Genomic DNA, 17,759 nt, shown 5'->3' with positions numbered 1-17,759 from the left:
TAGATTCCTTACATGGGTGAATTGTGATACCATTTATGGTGCACCCCTCTGTGACATTGCGCACTCGATACAGGGGGTATCCAATGTTATTCTGTCACCATAAACAATGGTTCCAAATTACCTTGCATCTCTCTCTCTTTTCATGAGTCAGTGAGTGAATTAAAAATTACATTGCATCAGCAATTTTTCAGCTGAACTGATTTGGGACTCCGCTTGTGACAAAAGAGTAACAGAATAATGTTGTTATATATACATGTTCAGTGGTGAACCTCAGCCCATGATATTGGTGTTTTTAGTGGACTCCAGATAAACAGTAGTATCATTTGACATTGACAAGTAGTAATTGTACTGCATTGAAACCTTTTGCAAAGTGTTATATTGTACCATGCACACTGATATGTAGATACTGTAGGGTCCTGTGACATCACAAGAGCTCAAGGCAGTGTATTTGATGCAGGAATCTCCACATGTCCCTGGGCTACAGCCTCTTTATCTACTTCAGGGTTATGATGATTTATGATTGTGAAGCAAGGAAATCAAGATTATCATAAATTCCTCCCCAGTGACTGTTATTGACCTAATTCATTAGAACTGGAGATGTTTTCTTTCACTTGATAGAAATAATTTATTGTGTTATTTTACGCATAAGTAGGTTAATATAAACAGTTCAATAGTGATTTTTTTCTGGCATTTGCCTTGAAATTTATGACACTTTTTTTTTAATTGTGAATCTTTAATATGACCAAGCTCTAGTTTTACCTACATGCTTCTTCTGTAGGTGAAGATTTTCTATTAGGAAAGCTTCATGGGGTATGTGTATCCATGAACCAGACTATGACTATCCTGTTATCAATGTTTCTGATGTGTCACTCCTTGGTGCTTTTCTTAGATGTCTGTTGTTTTTAGGAACGTAGGCTTGGTGACATGGTAAGGAAGTTAGCAGGATGCTCTCAATCAACAGGTAGATGTCACCTTGATACACAGATGTTTCAGAGTGTCTGAATAGCTGAGCTGCTAGTTATACAGTTATGTAAAATACTTCAATGGCTTAGCACAAAATGATCAATAAAAATAATGTTTCAACCAGTTGAAGTAGTTTGCTCTCAAAGGGTGTTAGTCATTCTAATGTTGCCTATAAGCTTGTTACAATGACAGACTGTATACAGTATGTGTGTTGATAATAGAAACACAGTACATTATTAGAGAATGTTGGTTACAGTGAAGTGGATGTAGTGTATGCACATTGCATGGAATAGTCCCATACTTAATAAGACCACTGTTAGTTGATCTATCTTTCTGGTGATATCTCCTGAGATCACATCTAGGAGCAAAAGAGCAAATGGCATATTAGCATCACACAATGACACTGTCCAAACTGTAGAATATAGCCTGCCCTTGAACCACTTGACAAGTGAAGATACGACATATGTTAATAAAATGCTGCCATAAGAGAGTTTTTGAAAAATATATCCAAGTTTAAGGAATATTTTAAATGTTTTCAGAGACCCAGGAATTAGGCTGTCATTGATGTCTTCCTAGAAATGTTACTATTTTGGGGTGTATGGGCTGTATTTGTCAAGTTCTTAGAATTTGACTATAACTTTATAATGTTATGAGTTGCGTATTTTGTATGTCTTATATAGAAATGATTCCCCGGAGATACAATATACAGACAATATTGACATTCAGAGATGACTAGTGAACACCAAGGGTGACCTGGCGGCAACACAAGGGACAGCAATGGAGGGAGCTGTATGTGAAACCTAATGCTAGCATACACGGAATAGAAACCCATTACTACGTACACTTCATATAGATATGTTCACTAAGACATGGGAGCACAGTCATATATCACAACCTATGCTTATGTAGTTGATATTATTTTAAGTTATATACTGTTGCCAGGGATTTTCCTGATCAAAACAATATGTACATACAGTAGTTAGTTTAACTTGGCACAACTATTTATTTCAGAATAGATGTGATGAATTGTAGGTGTTGAGACTTACACCTTAGAGAAATATTGTATTTAAGGAGATCAAACTGTACATGGTCTACAGTTTGATTTATCATCACATGAATTATATTTTATTGATTTTCCACCACACTCCATTTGTGTTTTGGAGAATTACGCCAACTATATTCAGGCCTCAGAAAGGTGTAGTTTCCTTAATGAAGACAAAAAGCCAACAAACAAAACAGCAAAGCCTTTCCTGTGAAGCAAGAAAGGATTGTTTTGATAAGGCCAGAGATCACGGCATTGAAACAAAAGGCTGGTGTCAATTCCACAAGAAAAGCATGCAAAACAAGACTACCTTTAAAAAGGTGTATCCTTGAAAGTTTGGCACAGCAAAGGCCACTGATTGTGTCTGTCTTGTGTGTGTTGTGTGAACTCCCTTGTGTAATTATGAAAGAAATATTTCCTTCAACTGTAAGTTTGGACAGAATGTAGTTTTCATTGCACTCAAGTAGATCAAGACAGTTTTTAACTTTGAACAAATTAGTTGTTGTTTTTGTGTGTGCAAGGTTACACTTTCAACAGGAAGTGGATTACACACATTATGGGACTTCTTGAAATACTTGTAATTTACTTGTGCAACATTTTCAGTACAAGCAAAAATAAAATGAAGACTGACATTTATGGACGGGAATATAGGTGTTGGATAGTCAGATAGGAATGGATGGGAATATAAGTGTTGGATAGTCAGATAGGTATGGATGGGATTATATGGTGCTGGATAGTCAGATAGGTATGGTCGGAATATAGGTGTTGGATAGTCAGATAGGCATGGATGGGAATATCGGTGTTGAATAGTCAGATAGGTATGGATGGGAATATAGATGTTGGATAATCAGATAGGTATAGATGGGAATATAAGGTGTTGGATAGTAAGATAGGTATGGATGGGAATATAAGTGTTGGATAGTCAGATAGGTATGGATGGGAATATAGATGTTGGATAGTCAGATGGATGGGAATGTCGGTGTTGAATAGTAAGATAGGTATGGATGGGAATATAAGTGTTGGATAGTCAGATAGGTATGGGTGGGAATATAGATGTTGGATAATCAGATAGGTATTAATGGGAATATAGGTGTTGGATAGTCAGATAGGTATGGGAATATCGGTGTTGGATAGTCAGATAGGTGTGGATGGGAATATCGGTGTTGGATAGTCAGATAGGTGTGGATAGGAATATCGTTGTTGGGAAAAAAGAAAGGGAGCTCTCAAATCAGACATGTGATGGAGGTTGCTATTAATGGAATCTCTTTAAGATTGAAAGGGATATTCATCTCAATGTGCAAGCGTTTAGCATGGTTCTATGTTGGAGTTTATACATGTCAGTGTAAATATCACATATCAATCAAATATGATCCATAAAGCGTATAAGTGTTTGAGGACTGATACAAGAATTCACTGGAACGTTTTTCCTTATAACTTGTCTTGTAGTAGAGCATCCGCCCGGAGAGTGGAAGGTTGGAGATTTCATCATTTCAGTAATCCCTGGCCACATCATACCAAAAGACATGTCCAAAGGTGGTACTTGTTGTTACCCTGCCTGGCCCTCAGTATTATGGGGCTAAAACATGGGCTGGTAGGCTCAGAGTCAGTATACTGTGTCTGAATGGCGTATCCATGTTAAAGTGCTGCATGGGTTTACAGTGGCAAGGATTATATATCCTACCTAAAAATTATCCCGGAAGAAGTTTTACTCTAGAGTATAGTATCCTACCTTAGTGCCACACACTGGTATGGGTTAAAATTCACTGTGGAGAATCATCCAGACACCAGAGAATTTCATCCCAGGGATAAAAAATAGAGTAGGATAATATTCACTCTTACACATACACATGGCTATGTAAGTGCAAAAATCTTGAACACGACGTTAAAGCCCATTTCACCTCACCTCCTTAACACTTGCAACTTTATGTGCTTCCCTTACATAACACTGCCTTCATCAATAATGCATCCATGATATTTCCCAATATGTCAGCCAAGGAAATGACGGAAGGACCGACAGTGATCACCACATTCAGCTGGCAGGAGTGTCAGTCTGGTATGCTTCCTGTCTCACGTCTCAAGTACCTCCATTTCTCTCAGATAAGATTATATCAAGGAGGTCATTATAGCCATGACCTCCACACTGAAATATGCAACTTTCAAATGTCATGCAACAAGAATGTGTTTTTCAATCATCTACATTGATATTATGATTGATTACTCTTTTTAGACAACAGATAGACAAGAGAAAAACATGGCTGTCTCGCAATGCAAGCATGGCATGTTCAAATAACCTGGTGGCAAATACAGAATTAACAAGAATGAAAAAGCTTGCTGACTTTACAGCTTCTGTTTGAAGGACTCACGTTTGGACACACCTATGTTTAATAAAAAAAGACAACTGAGAAACACTGTGGGTTAGCACGTAGGTTTGGAAATTGGGCCAGTTGTTTCTGTGGTTAAGATATGTATGGAAGGTATTGAGCTTAGCTTCTGTAGTGTTGTGTTGCTAGCTAGGACATGGAAGTCATTGCTATCATGACTGACACATTAAATGAAGTTGTGAAATAGGACTATAACCCTGCATGTGACTTGGTGTGTAAGAAGCAATGAAAAAGACTTTCATGTCAATACTGTTACAGGAGATTTCTATGCTATCTCAGTCAGTGAGCCCTGAACACAAGGCTTCATTGAAAAGCTATATTTAGTAAATCCTACTGTATCCGTGGCTATGCTTTAATTTACCTCTTGCAGTGGTGAGGCACTTGCTGCCCAGAAATATTTGGTCCAGTGATATATTTCCTTGAAGCGATGCAGCGCATGTGTAGCATCTTGCTGTCTGACCTGTGAAGCGCAGGTCATACCAGATCCTGGATAGTTTGTGATATATTGAGGGAATATTTGCATTTGGTCATGGCCGAGGTGTGTGCAAGTATTCTTGTGTGTGTTATGTTATTGTGTGCTTTGTAGTGAAATTGAATGCCGTTCACATGGATGTGGGTCAGTCAAGATGTGTAAATATCCCTTCAAAGGATTTCTCTCATCACTTTTGGTTGAATACACAAATACCTGTACATATTTGACAGTATTTGTATATTCAGATGTCTTAGATTTCCAAGACTATATAGGTTTTAGTGTAACCTGTAGCATTTACAGCACGATGGAAGACTGATGCACTCTCACACTGAACATGAACCTTGACATGACAGAAACAAATCTCTACAACAAATCCAATATGCAAGATTTGGCCGGATGCAGAGTATGTTATAAAAAGATGTTTGTGTTATTTTCAGGAAAAAGCTGAGAACTTTGTAATGGCTGCCCTCTTTTGTGCCTCAGAAGAGGGAAATGTGGATGGACTTAAGGATCTCTCAGAAACAGCCAATAATATAGATCTGAACACTGCAAATAAGGTATGTGAAATGATTGATTTGCCCAGCTCGTGACAACATATCTGTATTCAAATATTAATTCCCTTCACAGTCAGCAACAGTATTTGTTTGTGTATGGGGAATTGATTGTTTCACATCACAGTTTTACTTGAAATTCCTAAAATATTTTAGGACATTGGTTTGGTATGAAGGGTACCTGTTTGTTAAACATGTCAGAACCATGAAATATGTTTGTTCTTTGAGAACTAAATGGGATTTTTGTCTAAAGCTTGTTTTTGTGAATTTACTTCGTAATCTGCACAGTGTTTACATCAAATCCAGCTTTTGTATTTCATGCTAGTTCAATCTCTCTGCCTTTCTCTCAACACATGTGTTTACATTCTTGTATTTACTTTTCTGCAGTTCTTTATCTTAAAGTATCCTGTTTAAATTTAGACACTTCATGCGGTATTTAGACATATCCAGAAATAGGACAGACAAACATTTAACACACCGATTAATAAAAAGAAAAGCAATTAAAAGTTAATTCTATGGTTTAATGGTGTCTTTAATATTGGTATGCTACTCATGAGTTAAAAGACTAATAAGTCTCACTGAATTGCAGACTAGTTATGTCAGTAGATGTTACTCATATCCATAAATTCAAATGGACAGAATTTCTGCTGAAGTATGCATGTGTCATGGGTATAACACTTGAGACAGGATATATGTTCACTCAACCATGAACAGACTCACAATGCAGGGAATGTTTATACTACCCATAGATTTACAGCTTCATTGAGTTCAAGTTATTTCTCTATCAACAGTTGTAATATGGAAGAGAAGCACATTGATACATTCTTTTCATTACTTCTGTTCGTCACTTTACTTAAGTTTTGATACGTAAACTTTACCTTTTCTCTTGGGCCCCGTTCCTTTAGCAATCATATCATTAAGGTCATCGTAACTCCAGTATTTAACATAGACTTACGACTGTCGTAGCACTTCAATCCCTTTATGGAACAGGGCCCAGAAGTCTTCATCATTTTCGTAAATACTGTGTTCGACTAATAAGCACCCACAGCAATATTTGCTAATATATTGGCAAGTGAACAATCCCCAGAAGCGCTCCTTACGATTGATCAATGTACACAAAACTTACTTACCATATTTATTTGTGTATAATATGCACTTATGTATAATATACGCCCCTAATTATGGGCAATTAAATCCTGATAGAATATATCTCTCGTGTATTAATATGCCCAAACTTTTCTTTATTATCATTTTCAGACTGTCAGTATATGACGGTCATGATTCGATCGTCATCGGAAATAGAATATCTGAATTATGCAAATAAGTTAACCCCTGTTGTTACACTATTTAAGTGTTCATGCTATATCTGGACTTCATTCAATAATGTTTACATTAAATTTGGCGAAATTGTGTGTCCCTCCAATACTTACAACTTCTGTTTACCCCATTCCACAGGGCCTGCTCTACCACATTCTGTGACAGCGCCGACTCATATTATTCACAACACTGATAATATTTTCTTCTGTTTCATTTTTGACGAGTCTACACAACTAGATAAACATATGTCACGGTTAACTTTCAACGACAAAATATCTTAAAACATGAAACGTAGTTTTCCTTTTTTTTTTACATGACATGCTGTCATTAAAGCCATGGAGGTAGTGATACTGTCACTTTGATTTATAAATATATATTGCTGTGCATCTCACAATAGCAGTTTTAGTAGCATTTCTATATAACATGTAAAGCACCAGTCTGTTCTGATTTCAGCATTTGTTTAAAAATTTAAGAAAAGTCTGGTCACGTGATATGCAAATTAGCCTGTGGCAATGGTGTTGTTCAAAGTAATGTTACTTTTAAAAACAATGATTAATTAAAAACACAATGTAATTTTTAGGATATTTGCATATATTTTCTTCTGAAAATGTTTATAGATAAAGTTCAGGTAGGTAGTTGTCATATTTTCATTCTAAAGCTAGATTTGTCGATTGGTGAAGTGGTGACCTGTCATGGCCAGCAGCATAGATGACATAAAAGCAACAAACGCGTTTTGAGAAAAAATATTTTAAGTTAATTTTACAAATGAGTAGCTGAAACAAAAAAGGGGTAATAAACATTAAATATATCATCATTATCACAGAATTATAAAGGTAAGTGATATACGATAATATTTGAAAATCACAAACACAAAACGCATGTTCATATTTTATTTTTCAACTTTCCAGTACCTCCTGTTTGGAACAATGATGTTGACGACTCTTTTTACTCATTGTATTACAAATACGCAGATATGTAAGTTTATACATGCAGGCATGCACGTAGTAGTATTTGTGAGAGACATATAGATCTGAATTTAAGGGATATAATACTGAGAAAGATCGTTTTCTTTGTTTGCCAAACCACAAAATTTGCAGTCTTTCAATTCTGTTAGTTTTTTACCAGATCATATTATAGACACCCCCTATTTCTAATATAGGAATATGGTAATACTGCCTTGAATGAGATTTCTTAGTGCAGTGCAATATGGAAAGAAAGCAGATTATTTTAAATGTTTGGTGCCTGATATCTCAGAAAAGTTGACCACCTAATGTTAGAGCATCTGACCGAGAGAGGAAGGTCTGGGGTTCGATTTCTGGCTAAGTCATACCAAAAGGTGTTGAATAGATTGTACTTGTTGTTACCCTGCCTGGCATTCATTATTAAGGGGCTTAAACAAGGACTGGTCAGCTCAGAGTCAGTATACTGTCTCTACTTGGGGTATTCATGTTAAACTGCTACATGGTATCTCAGTGGACAAGCACTATAAAATTGGCATTAGTCCAGACTAGTACAAGCATCCACACACACACTCACGCACGCGCACACACATGCATGCATGTTGCCATATAAATCAATAATCTTGAACGGGATGTTAAACATCATTTCACCTCACCTTTGAAGAGTTATCAGTATCCAAGACAATACTGTTCTTCCTGTAACCAACTCCTGGAAGATCCAGAATATGATCAGTTATAATGAGCCAGCTGATACATGGTGCATGATCAATGAGAATATAATAGATCAGAGCACCATGCAGTGTGCACTGACTGAATGATGGACCTGCCTATGCACCTGACACAGACATTGACTAGGTTGTGCAGATGGTTTCTGGAGAGATGCTTTATCTGGGGTTGCCAATGTCTCTAAAGAGCTGTCACTATGAACGGTATTGAGATCAAATATAGCTACAAACATAATCAATTGTGACAACACCACTGGTATTATTACTGGAATTGAACCGACAGGAAGTCCAACCTAGCTTGTATGCTAGAAATTGATTTGAATCCCCAGAAAGTGACATTAATAGGTCAATAGGCCTGCCTAGTCTGCAAATCTTCCAAGGTAGAAACTTTCTCTATATTCAGGAAATTACATACATACATTCAATGGAAATTACAATGAACATGGTACTGGTCTTTTGAGACAACTGAAATGGCAAACAGTGGCCACAAAGGTTGCTTTTAATTCATGGCTAGGTGACTACCAGGGACTATGCAGTTCGGACTTACATTTTGCACTGATGGTGTGAATTGGTCCTCACACTATCACCCACTGGTTTACCTGATGCCATGTAACTTGCAAGGGTGGTGTGAAGAAGCTGCTAGACAGAACAGAGAAGTAAGGGATCGTGAATAGTTATAGGGATATTTATATGAAATTGTGTGCTCGGTCTACACTACAAAATATTCATCTTTCCTAATTTTCTTTGTTCAACATATTTTGCAAGGGATGGGAAAATCTTTCTTAGGTAAACTTAGGCTTGAAATACAAAGAGACAGTTGGACAATGGGTCTGGTGATCAGGAAGAGTCAACAATATTCATTGGTTTCAAAATCACATTTTGCCTAGTTGATGAAATGATGAATACGAGATTAAATATATTTTGTTTATGTTTCAAATGCAAGTGATAGTTTGAATCTTATATTATTAATGAAGTACTTTGCATGATGTAAAATTATCTTAAAATGTTAAAAACACGTGAACAGATACTAATATCAATTTAGAGACATGTTAACTCTTTCTTTTCCATCATCTTAGAATGGATGAGTAGAATAGGTCTTCAGCAACCCATGCTTGCCATAATATGGCGACTATGCTTGTCGTAAGAGGCGACTAATGGGATCGGGTGATCAGGCTAGCTCACTTGGTTGAAGCATGTCATCGATCCCAATTGCGTGGATCGATGCTCATGATAACAATCACTGGATTGTCTGGTCCAGACTCAACTATTTACAGATCGCTGTCATATAGGTTGCGGCTTAGAACAACAAACCAACCAACAATCATCTTCTATATGTAACTGAGATCGGCAGAAAAACACTTTCCAGTTGTCAATGAATTGATATTATTCATTATTGAAGCTGTACTGGCTGTGATATGCATCGATTTATTTGAGTTGTATGTATGAAAATGCATGAGTCTGTAACCAAGACGACTGACAAAACTGTTATGATATGTTCATGATAACAATGGTGGCTAAGATATAAAGAAGATGTTCAAATGAATGTGGAGTTGTGACTTAAGTCATCTGTGACTGTCACACTTTTTCGTTGAAAAGTATGTCACAAGCAAGTGATGTATACTGTCCAAACATTCTTATACACCAAATATCCACTGTTGTCATTTCATTGGGTTGAATTCAAGTACCGTATATATTTTTTTCATTACTCAGTTTCATAAGTGGTACTTATGTTCTGAATATGCATGGCATTACAAGCTGTAGCAATTGATCAGAAGCTTTTATCAAATGTTTTCAAATATAATGACAGACAGTTGTTGAGAAAATATAGTAAATGAAGAGTTGCTTTGATATCACTTTGGTTGCCTAGGAAACAGAAACCTACTGCAGTGTTTCTAGTGTTTTGTTCCATTGCTTCTGTCAGTTTTTGTGATAATATGTGACGTAGGAGCTGAAATAAACTCCTGCAGAGGAAATGTGATGCCACTGCTGGGTGTTATTGCTGCTCTCTGGGAATATGTTTTGTGAACATGAGACTGAAATATGTACAGTGTACACCTACACATCTGACATTTCTAAGTATCAAGCCCTCTTGTGAAAGTATGTCATCTTGCTAGCAAGATGAACTAGCAGTCCTTTATGGAAGTTTTGTCTTGTGTGACACAAAGAATGAACATTGCATTGGTTTCGGGGTAAGCTGGGATAGAGCAGGAAGTAGCAGCCATCACAGACATCTTGCTTTCACAGTTTCTTATATGATTGAATATGTCAGGTTTGACAGATATGTTCACCGGGGGCTTTACTTTTTGATGATGTATAGATGATGTCAGGTCTGATTTAACACATGCATGACAAAATACATGGAATGTTAGCGACCTCTCATACAATTCAATGCATGCAGCTTGTATGGAAATGAGTTCGTAAGGGCAGCAAGTATTATTGCAAAGGGGTTTATAAAAGTCTTCCTGATTTAGTTGCATTCAGCGGGTTATAAAGGTTTCGTGCACAAGGGACAGTCATTTGCAAAACATTGAAGCCTCTTCACCACTATGGGGGCAGTTCTAGGAAATAACTGAAAACAGATAAGAACTGATGTTTGTTGTTTCAGCATGGTGAGACTGCAGTACACATGGCAGCTAGCGGAGGCCACGTGGATGTCATCAAGTTCTTGCAGTCCAAGGGTGTGGATGTGGGAGTTAGAGATAAGGTGAGGATGAGGGACTCTGTTTGCTCAGACACAAAGATGATTGTGCAGAGTTAAGGGTGGGGAGGTGGGTCAGAGCTAAGGTCAAAGCTAGTGGATGAGTGTTTGGCTAACACTGTAAAGTGATTGAGATAACAGGGAGAGTCCTTTAAGACAGTTCTGAGTGATGTGTACTCCTTTTAAATGGGGTTGGCATTGGTCTATGCATTTACTTAACCCTTCACTGTCCAGTGTCAATGAAGAATGTGTGTGTCCATTAAAAGGTTTTACTTGCTCTGACTCCTTATATCTGACTTAATTAAAAGAAGAGGTGCAACTGTATTATTGTACTTTCGTACTATACTCATCAAGAGTAGTAAGTTCAATTTGAAGGAACTATGTTATGCTTGCCCTTCTGGACAGTACATGTTATTCATTCTCATGTCATGGGGGTATTTCCTGTCTCCTGATCACAGCTCTGTCAGTTGATATTTGGGGCGGTCTGGTAGCCTAGTGGTTAAAGCATTCGCTTGTCACGCCGAAGACCCGGGTTCAATTCCCAACATGGGTACAATGTGTGGAGCCCATTTCTGGTGTCCCCCGCCATGATATTGCTGGAATATTGCTAAAAGCGGCGTAATATCATACTCACTCACACACTCACTCAGTTAATATTTGCAAGATTTTCCAAGGATCAGTGTCGTACACATTTCCTCATTGGTTTCAATGAATTAGTTTTGTTGCAATTTTTTAAACAATAAGAAACTGATGTTTCTGGGAAGAAAAGCAAGGATTAAGACAGGTGTACAAGGTTTTGTCATGTCAGGACGTTCTAACACTTTCACAAAAGACAGTGTAATCCTAACTTTAGCCCGTGTTGACAGCTTGAATCATGCACAGTCCTGCCTACAAAGTATGTGGCTGCTGTCATTGTCACACCAGCCAGTTAACACAGAGGTATCAGGATATAGTAATCAGAGCCAACACTGCCAGTAATAACCTGTGTGAATGCCACACCTGTGTGTGTGTGTGTGTTGGAGGGGCGGGTAGGGTCGGGGAAGGCAGAATAGTCGAGTGGTATTGTTACATGCTCGTTCCCACTTCAGCAGAACATTGAAACATACCATTACACTATTCCCAGGCATGTGTAGCCATCTGTATTGTTGATACTGACTGGAGAAACTTTGTGACAGTTTGTAACTGTTAAGTGTTTGACCATGTTAAGAAGTCAGAAGTATTTTCAGTCATGTTCGCAGGCTGAATTCCATAAATCTATTCAAGCTGAATAGGGTCTCATAGTCAAGGGGGAGATAATTTGCCTACTGTCTTGGTTACCTGGATAGATCATTCAGATTTCAAAGATGTATTTAGGAGGCAAATTCAAGACATTTTCTACAAAAGAATTACAAGCTCCCACTTACAACATACCTAAACTATTGCAACAATCTTAAAAGTGATGAGGTTTGTCGTTGAGTGCTATGTTCATCACTAAGTTTGAAATAGAACAAGTCACTCCAGATCTGAGAAACCTGCAGCCACACTGATCTACTACTATAACCTGATCCACTACTATAGCACTGATCCATTACTATAAGCTGATCCACTACTATAAGCTGATCCACTACTATAGCTCTGATCCACTACTATAAACTGATCCACTACTATAAGCTGATCCGCTACTATAGCTCTGATCCACTACTATAACCTGATCCACTACTATAAGCTGATCCACTACTATAGCACTGATCCACTGCTATAACCTGATCCACTACTATAACACTAATCTACTACTATAACCTGATCCACTACTATAAGCTGATCCACTACTATAGCACTGATCCACTACTATAACCTGATCCACTACTATAGCACTGATCCACTACTATAACCTGATCCACTACTATAAGCTGATCCACTACTATAGCACTGATCCACTACTATAACCTGATCCACTACTATAACACTTATCTACTACTATAGCACTGATCCACTACTATAAGCTGATCCACTACTATAGCACTGATCCACTGTTATAACCTGATCCACTACTATAGCTCTGATCCACTACTATAAACTGATCCACTACTATAAGCTGATCCACTACTATAGCACTGATCCACTGTTATAACCTGATCCACTACTTTAGCTCTGATCTACTGCTATAAACTGATCCACTACTATAAGCTGATCCACTACTATAGCACTGATCCACTGTTATAACCTGATCCACTACTATAGCACTGATCCACTACTATAAGCTGATCCACTACTATAGCACTGATCCACTACTATAGCACTGATCCACTACTATAAGCTGATCCACTACTATAGCACTGATCCACTACTATAACCTGATCCACTAATATAAGCTGATCCACTACTATAGCTCTGATCCACTACGATAAACTGATCCACTACTATAAGCTGATCCACTACTATAGCACTGATCCACTACTATAACACTAATCTACTACTATAGCACTGATCCACTACTATAACCTGATCCACTACTGTAGCACTGATCCACTACTTTAACCTGATCCACTACTATAGCACTGATCCACTACTATAACCTGATCCACTACTATAGCACTGATCCACTGCTATAACCTGATCCACTACTACAGCACTGATCCAATGAAATGTCCAACACCAAGACCAGAACCTAACACAATCTATTATCTATACCATTTCTCCAACAATATGTTGCACTTTCAGCAGGGGGACAGTGCTGTGTACTGGGCGGCTCGGCAGGGCCAGCTAGACGTCATCAAGTACCTGCAGGAAGCTAACGTCCCACTGGATGGCAAAAACAAGGTACACAGCTCCTCTTTGTTTGTTGTTAAACGCTGCACTCAACAATATTCCCGCTTTATGACGGCAGTCTGTATATAATGGAATCTGGACCAGACAATCCAGTGATTGACATCATGAAGATTGATCTATGTAATTGGGGTACGATGACATACATCAACCAAGTCAGTGAGTCTGACCACCCTATCCCGTTAGTCGCCTCTTATGACAAGCATAGTCGATCGCCTTTAATGGCAAACCTGGGTTGCTAAAGACCAAGAATCTTCATGGGACAACATAATGTCTCAACTTGATATTGGTACAAGCATGAATTTGAAGCAAAAAAGATCTAAGAACTTTACCACTTTGGTGAAACTCAAGATCGATTATTGTACTGACAAATCTGAATCGTTTCAGATACTGTGGTTGAATATATTTCTATCGATAGTCAAGTTGTCCAGGGTGTTATTTTTTTTATTTCTTATGTTGGTCTTTGGGTTTTTGTCTGACTCCTGACTGAGTGATGAGAAGAAGTACCGGTAAGAAAGTGACATCTTTTGAAAATACTGAAATATTCGAAATTCTTGATGAGTATATGGATAAGAGTATATTGCATGGTGTTATTTTTTTATCACTAGGAGAAAATGTTTCATGTATGATATCTTGCATCTATTCAATTTTCGCTCACTGTATGTGACTGTTTCCACAGTCTGGCGAGAACGCCCTTCACGTTGCTGCGCGCTATGGCCACGCCCATGTGGTGGACCACCTGTGTGAAGCTGGCGTCTCCATCAACCTCCAGGACAGTGTGAGTACTGCATGGTCACCTCACTGTCATGTACAGCATGGTACTCCCACCTCTCACACTGTCTCCAGTAGTCAACACAATGTACAACCACTGAAGGAAACAGTGTCCTGTAATAGTCCCAACACTAGCCCTACTGGTGAACACTGAAACCTGAACATTGTTCTGAACTAAACATTCTAGATACAGATCTGGGGTATTTGTGTCTTGATAATGCAACCCCTTCAACGTTTATTCTTGACCTAATTTTGGCAACTCATCTTTTCATATTTGATAACCATGAATCCTACCCTCAACTAACCTTAACAGCATGTTGATATTCTCACTTGATTGAAAGAAAAAGTTGTTTTGTTGGTGCAGAACAAAGTTGTACAGCAATTTATCTATGTAAACATCAACATGTACTCAGGGCATGTGATAATGAACTTACCAGGAAGAGTTTCTTGTTTCACCTGCGTGTCAAGGGAGACAACTCAATTCAATGAAGGACTATTTCCATCAACATGTACCTTAAAGAGAGATACTTAACTTAAATTACCTGAATTTTGTAATTTGATTGTGTCAGAAAAACAGGTCCTCCAACTGAAATAACTTGGAATAACTGAGCTACCCCGGTAGCTTAATTATTGTTTGTGATCTACACTAACAAATTGTTAAACTCAAATCAGATAGTCCAGAAGTTAATATGATGTTAAATTTGCCAATTTGTGTTTCAGCATGGCCTAATCTTTCCTTTTAAAGTTTGGATATGATTATTTTTCCTTTGCGGCTTGTGTGTGTTGTGTGTACTAAATGTGAACCTCCATCTCTCTCCAGCTTGGCGAGACCCCCGCTCACAGCGCTGCTTGGCATGGGTTTTCACATATTGTTCGAAGCCTATGTTTTGCTGATGCAGTTCTTGATATTCAAAACAAGGTACAACTGCTAACAGGTTCTTTTACTTTGTGGTCAGTGTTGTACAGCATTCAGTTTAACTTCATGTTTTGAGCAACTCAGTACCCCAACTACTAATTTTCATAATTTGATTGCATCTTCATTCTCTGCTCTGATTGATCTTTTATTGCCGGTATCATTTATTATCTCATGTTAGTCTGAATGTGTCTTTCCGTTCTATTTTAGGGGTATTTAACATGTGTATTCGCTACATTAATAACTCATATTGTTACCTCATAATATAGGTCAATGCACTAGGACTTGTGGAAGCATCATTCACATGCACCCCGATGTAGTTCCCCTAGCTGCATCTATCACTATAGAATCACTATACAGTAGCTATATACAATGGCCAGGGAGGAATCCAACCGCAGGGGGTATTATTCCCACATAATTCTGACGAACACCCTACCTCCTTTACATCATTGCCATAAGTCCTGTATTTTGGCTGCAATCATACCATACTAAAACTTTCAGATTTTCAACGCGGTCCTCTTCATTGTCAACTAAACAACGCTAGTTATCTCCCCTTTCAGCACGAGCAGATCACAGCACCTTTGTGCTTGATGGCAGGAAACCTCACTTCTTTCCTGTCAACATGTCATATGTACGATCTCTTCTAACACGTTACTGTAATCACATTATAGCTAATTTTGCAGTATAGTTGCTTAATTCTACTATAATAGTAGTTTCATGGGCTTTTTTTCATGCGTGAGTATTTGGTTGTGATAGTGTTTTTCTTGCGAACCTCTCCTCCTCAATCAGCTTGTCACAAATGTGGCTGATTTATGATCTCATGCGACCCTTATCTAGAATGCTGGAAGTGTAGGGAATCTACATGTTCTGAGGAAGATCGCTGTTCCCTCTGTCTTCTCCTCTCGTAGAAAGTCTTTACCAGGATAAGAAGAAAGTGGACGATATCAACTCTCAGTTTGAGAAGCAGACCCCTCTATCTAAGCAGCTGTCAGATCCTAAACAGTCGTCTGTGCCACCAGCCCAAGATGCCTTCCCAATCGACCTTGCTTGAGCAACTTTTTGCTAAGCAAAAAAACTGAGATGACAGCATTATTTGAATCCTGTCTTTCAGCTCTATTGCTTATGATAGAGCGGCTGAAAAGATGAGATTCTGCACAGACACAGAAGAATCCCCCAGCCAGGAGGCTGTATGGGGTACTGTCCATGACGGATAATCATCAGACGTCTACCCCCAGCAGTCAACTGGCCAACTGACAAGCTTCTAACCAGCAGCCGTCAGTCTCAAGCCAGCCATCCGCCTTACCCCCATGGGGGACTGGGCTGTTCGGGTCAACCGGCGACCTAAGCCTATAGAGAAGAAGACTTCTGACCATCCCAAGTTGTCCAACGTGCTCCAGCACTACCGTTAGAGATGTATGACCACCGTCTGGTTAACACATGGACTGCACAGGCTCTACCGACTCCTGGACTACCAGTAGAGAGACAGCTTAGCCACTGTATGGTGCCTGCTTGGACAGCACGAGCCACTTAGACTACCAGCCGACTCAGCAGGATCACTGTACGGGCACACCCGTTACACATCAACAGTCCTGTGGACAGTTATTACAGGAGTCTTGGGCACCAAATCCAGCTCTCTCACATTTATTCGACATGGCTGAGGCATACAGCTGCCAGATGGAAGTGAGATCTATTCCAGGGAAATTGAACATCCTTGCAGACAACCTGTCCAAACACAGAAGGTTCGTATCCACATTTTCTTATGGATCATGACAACATGGGACTCACCGAACCTAGATTTGTTTGCGACTTGCCTGAACCATCAGCTACCAGTCTACATCAGTCCGGTTCCGGATCCAAGAGGCTTACACATCGAGCTCTGTCCATGAATTGGACCAATCTTTTTGCGTATGCCTTCCCCCCATGGATACAGAAGATTGTATCATCATTCTGATTGCCCCGATGTGGCTCAAAAGACTCTGGTTTTCTAGACTACTTACTCTGCTAATAGGAGATCTTCTCCCACTACCGTTATGCAGAGATTTGCAGCGTCAACCCAGGTAAGGTCGGACATCGTTTACAAGAACCTGTCCAACCTCAATTTCATCACCTGGAAGCTATCATGGAAAGAATACAAGCCTCCGGATTCTCTGAATCTGCCTCTG

General features: G+C 38.8%; 1 protein-coding gene across 1 annotated transcript in view; it reads left to right on the top strand.

Moving 5' to 3' along the window:
• The window catches only part of LOC139477114 (death-associated protein kinase 1-like), a 165,964-nt gene that overhangs the window by 130,554 nt on the left and 17,651 nt on the right, over nucleotides 1–17,759 (top strand). The window contains exons 10-14 of the mRNA XM_071259664.1: nucleotides 5,296–5,415; nucleotides 11,016–11,114; nucleotides 13,809–13,907; nucleotides 14,593–14,691; nucleotides 15,505–15,603. Of these exons, the coding sequence (XP_071115765.1) occupies nucleotides 5,296–5,415; nucleotides 11,016–11,114; nucleotides 13,809–13,907; nucleotides 14,593–14,691; nucleotides 15,505–15,603 (516 nt within the window). The remainder of the gene's footprint in view (nucleotides 1–5,295; nucleotides 5,416–11,015; nucleotides 11,115–13,808; nucleotides 13,908–14,592; nucleotides 14,692–15,504; nucleotides 15,604–17,759) is intronic.

This window comes from Haliotis cracherodii, unplaced genomic scaffold, assembly GCF_022045235.1.
Source record: "Haliotis cracherodii isolate W230 unplaced genomic scaffold, xgHalCrac1.p SCAF_1, whole genome shotgun sequence".
NCBI classification, from domain to species: domain Eukaryota; kingdom Metazoa; phylum Mollusca; class Gastropoda; order Lepetellida; family Haliotidae; genus Haliotis; species Haliotis cracherodii.
Note: the sequence above shows the minus strand (reverse complement) of the source record. Positions and strands in the feature narration are given on the sequence as shown.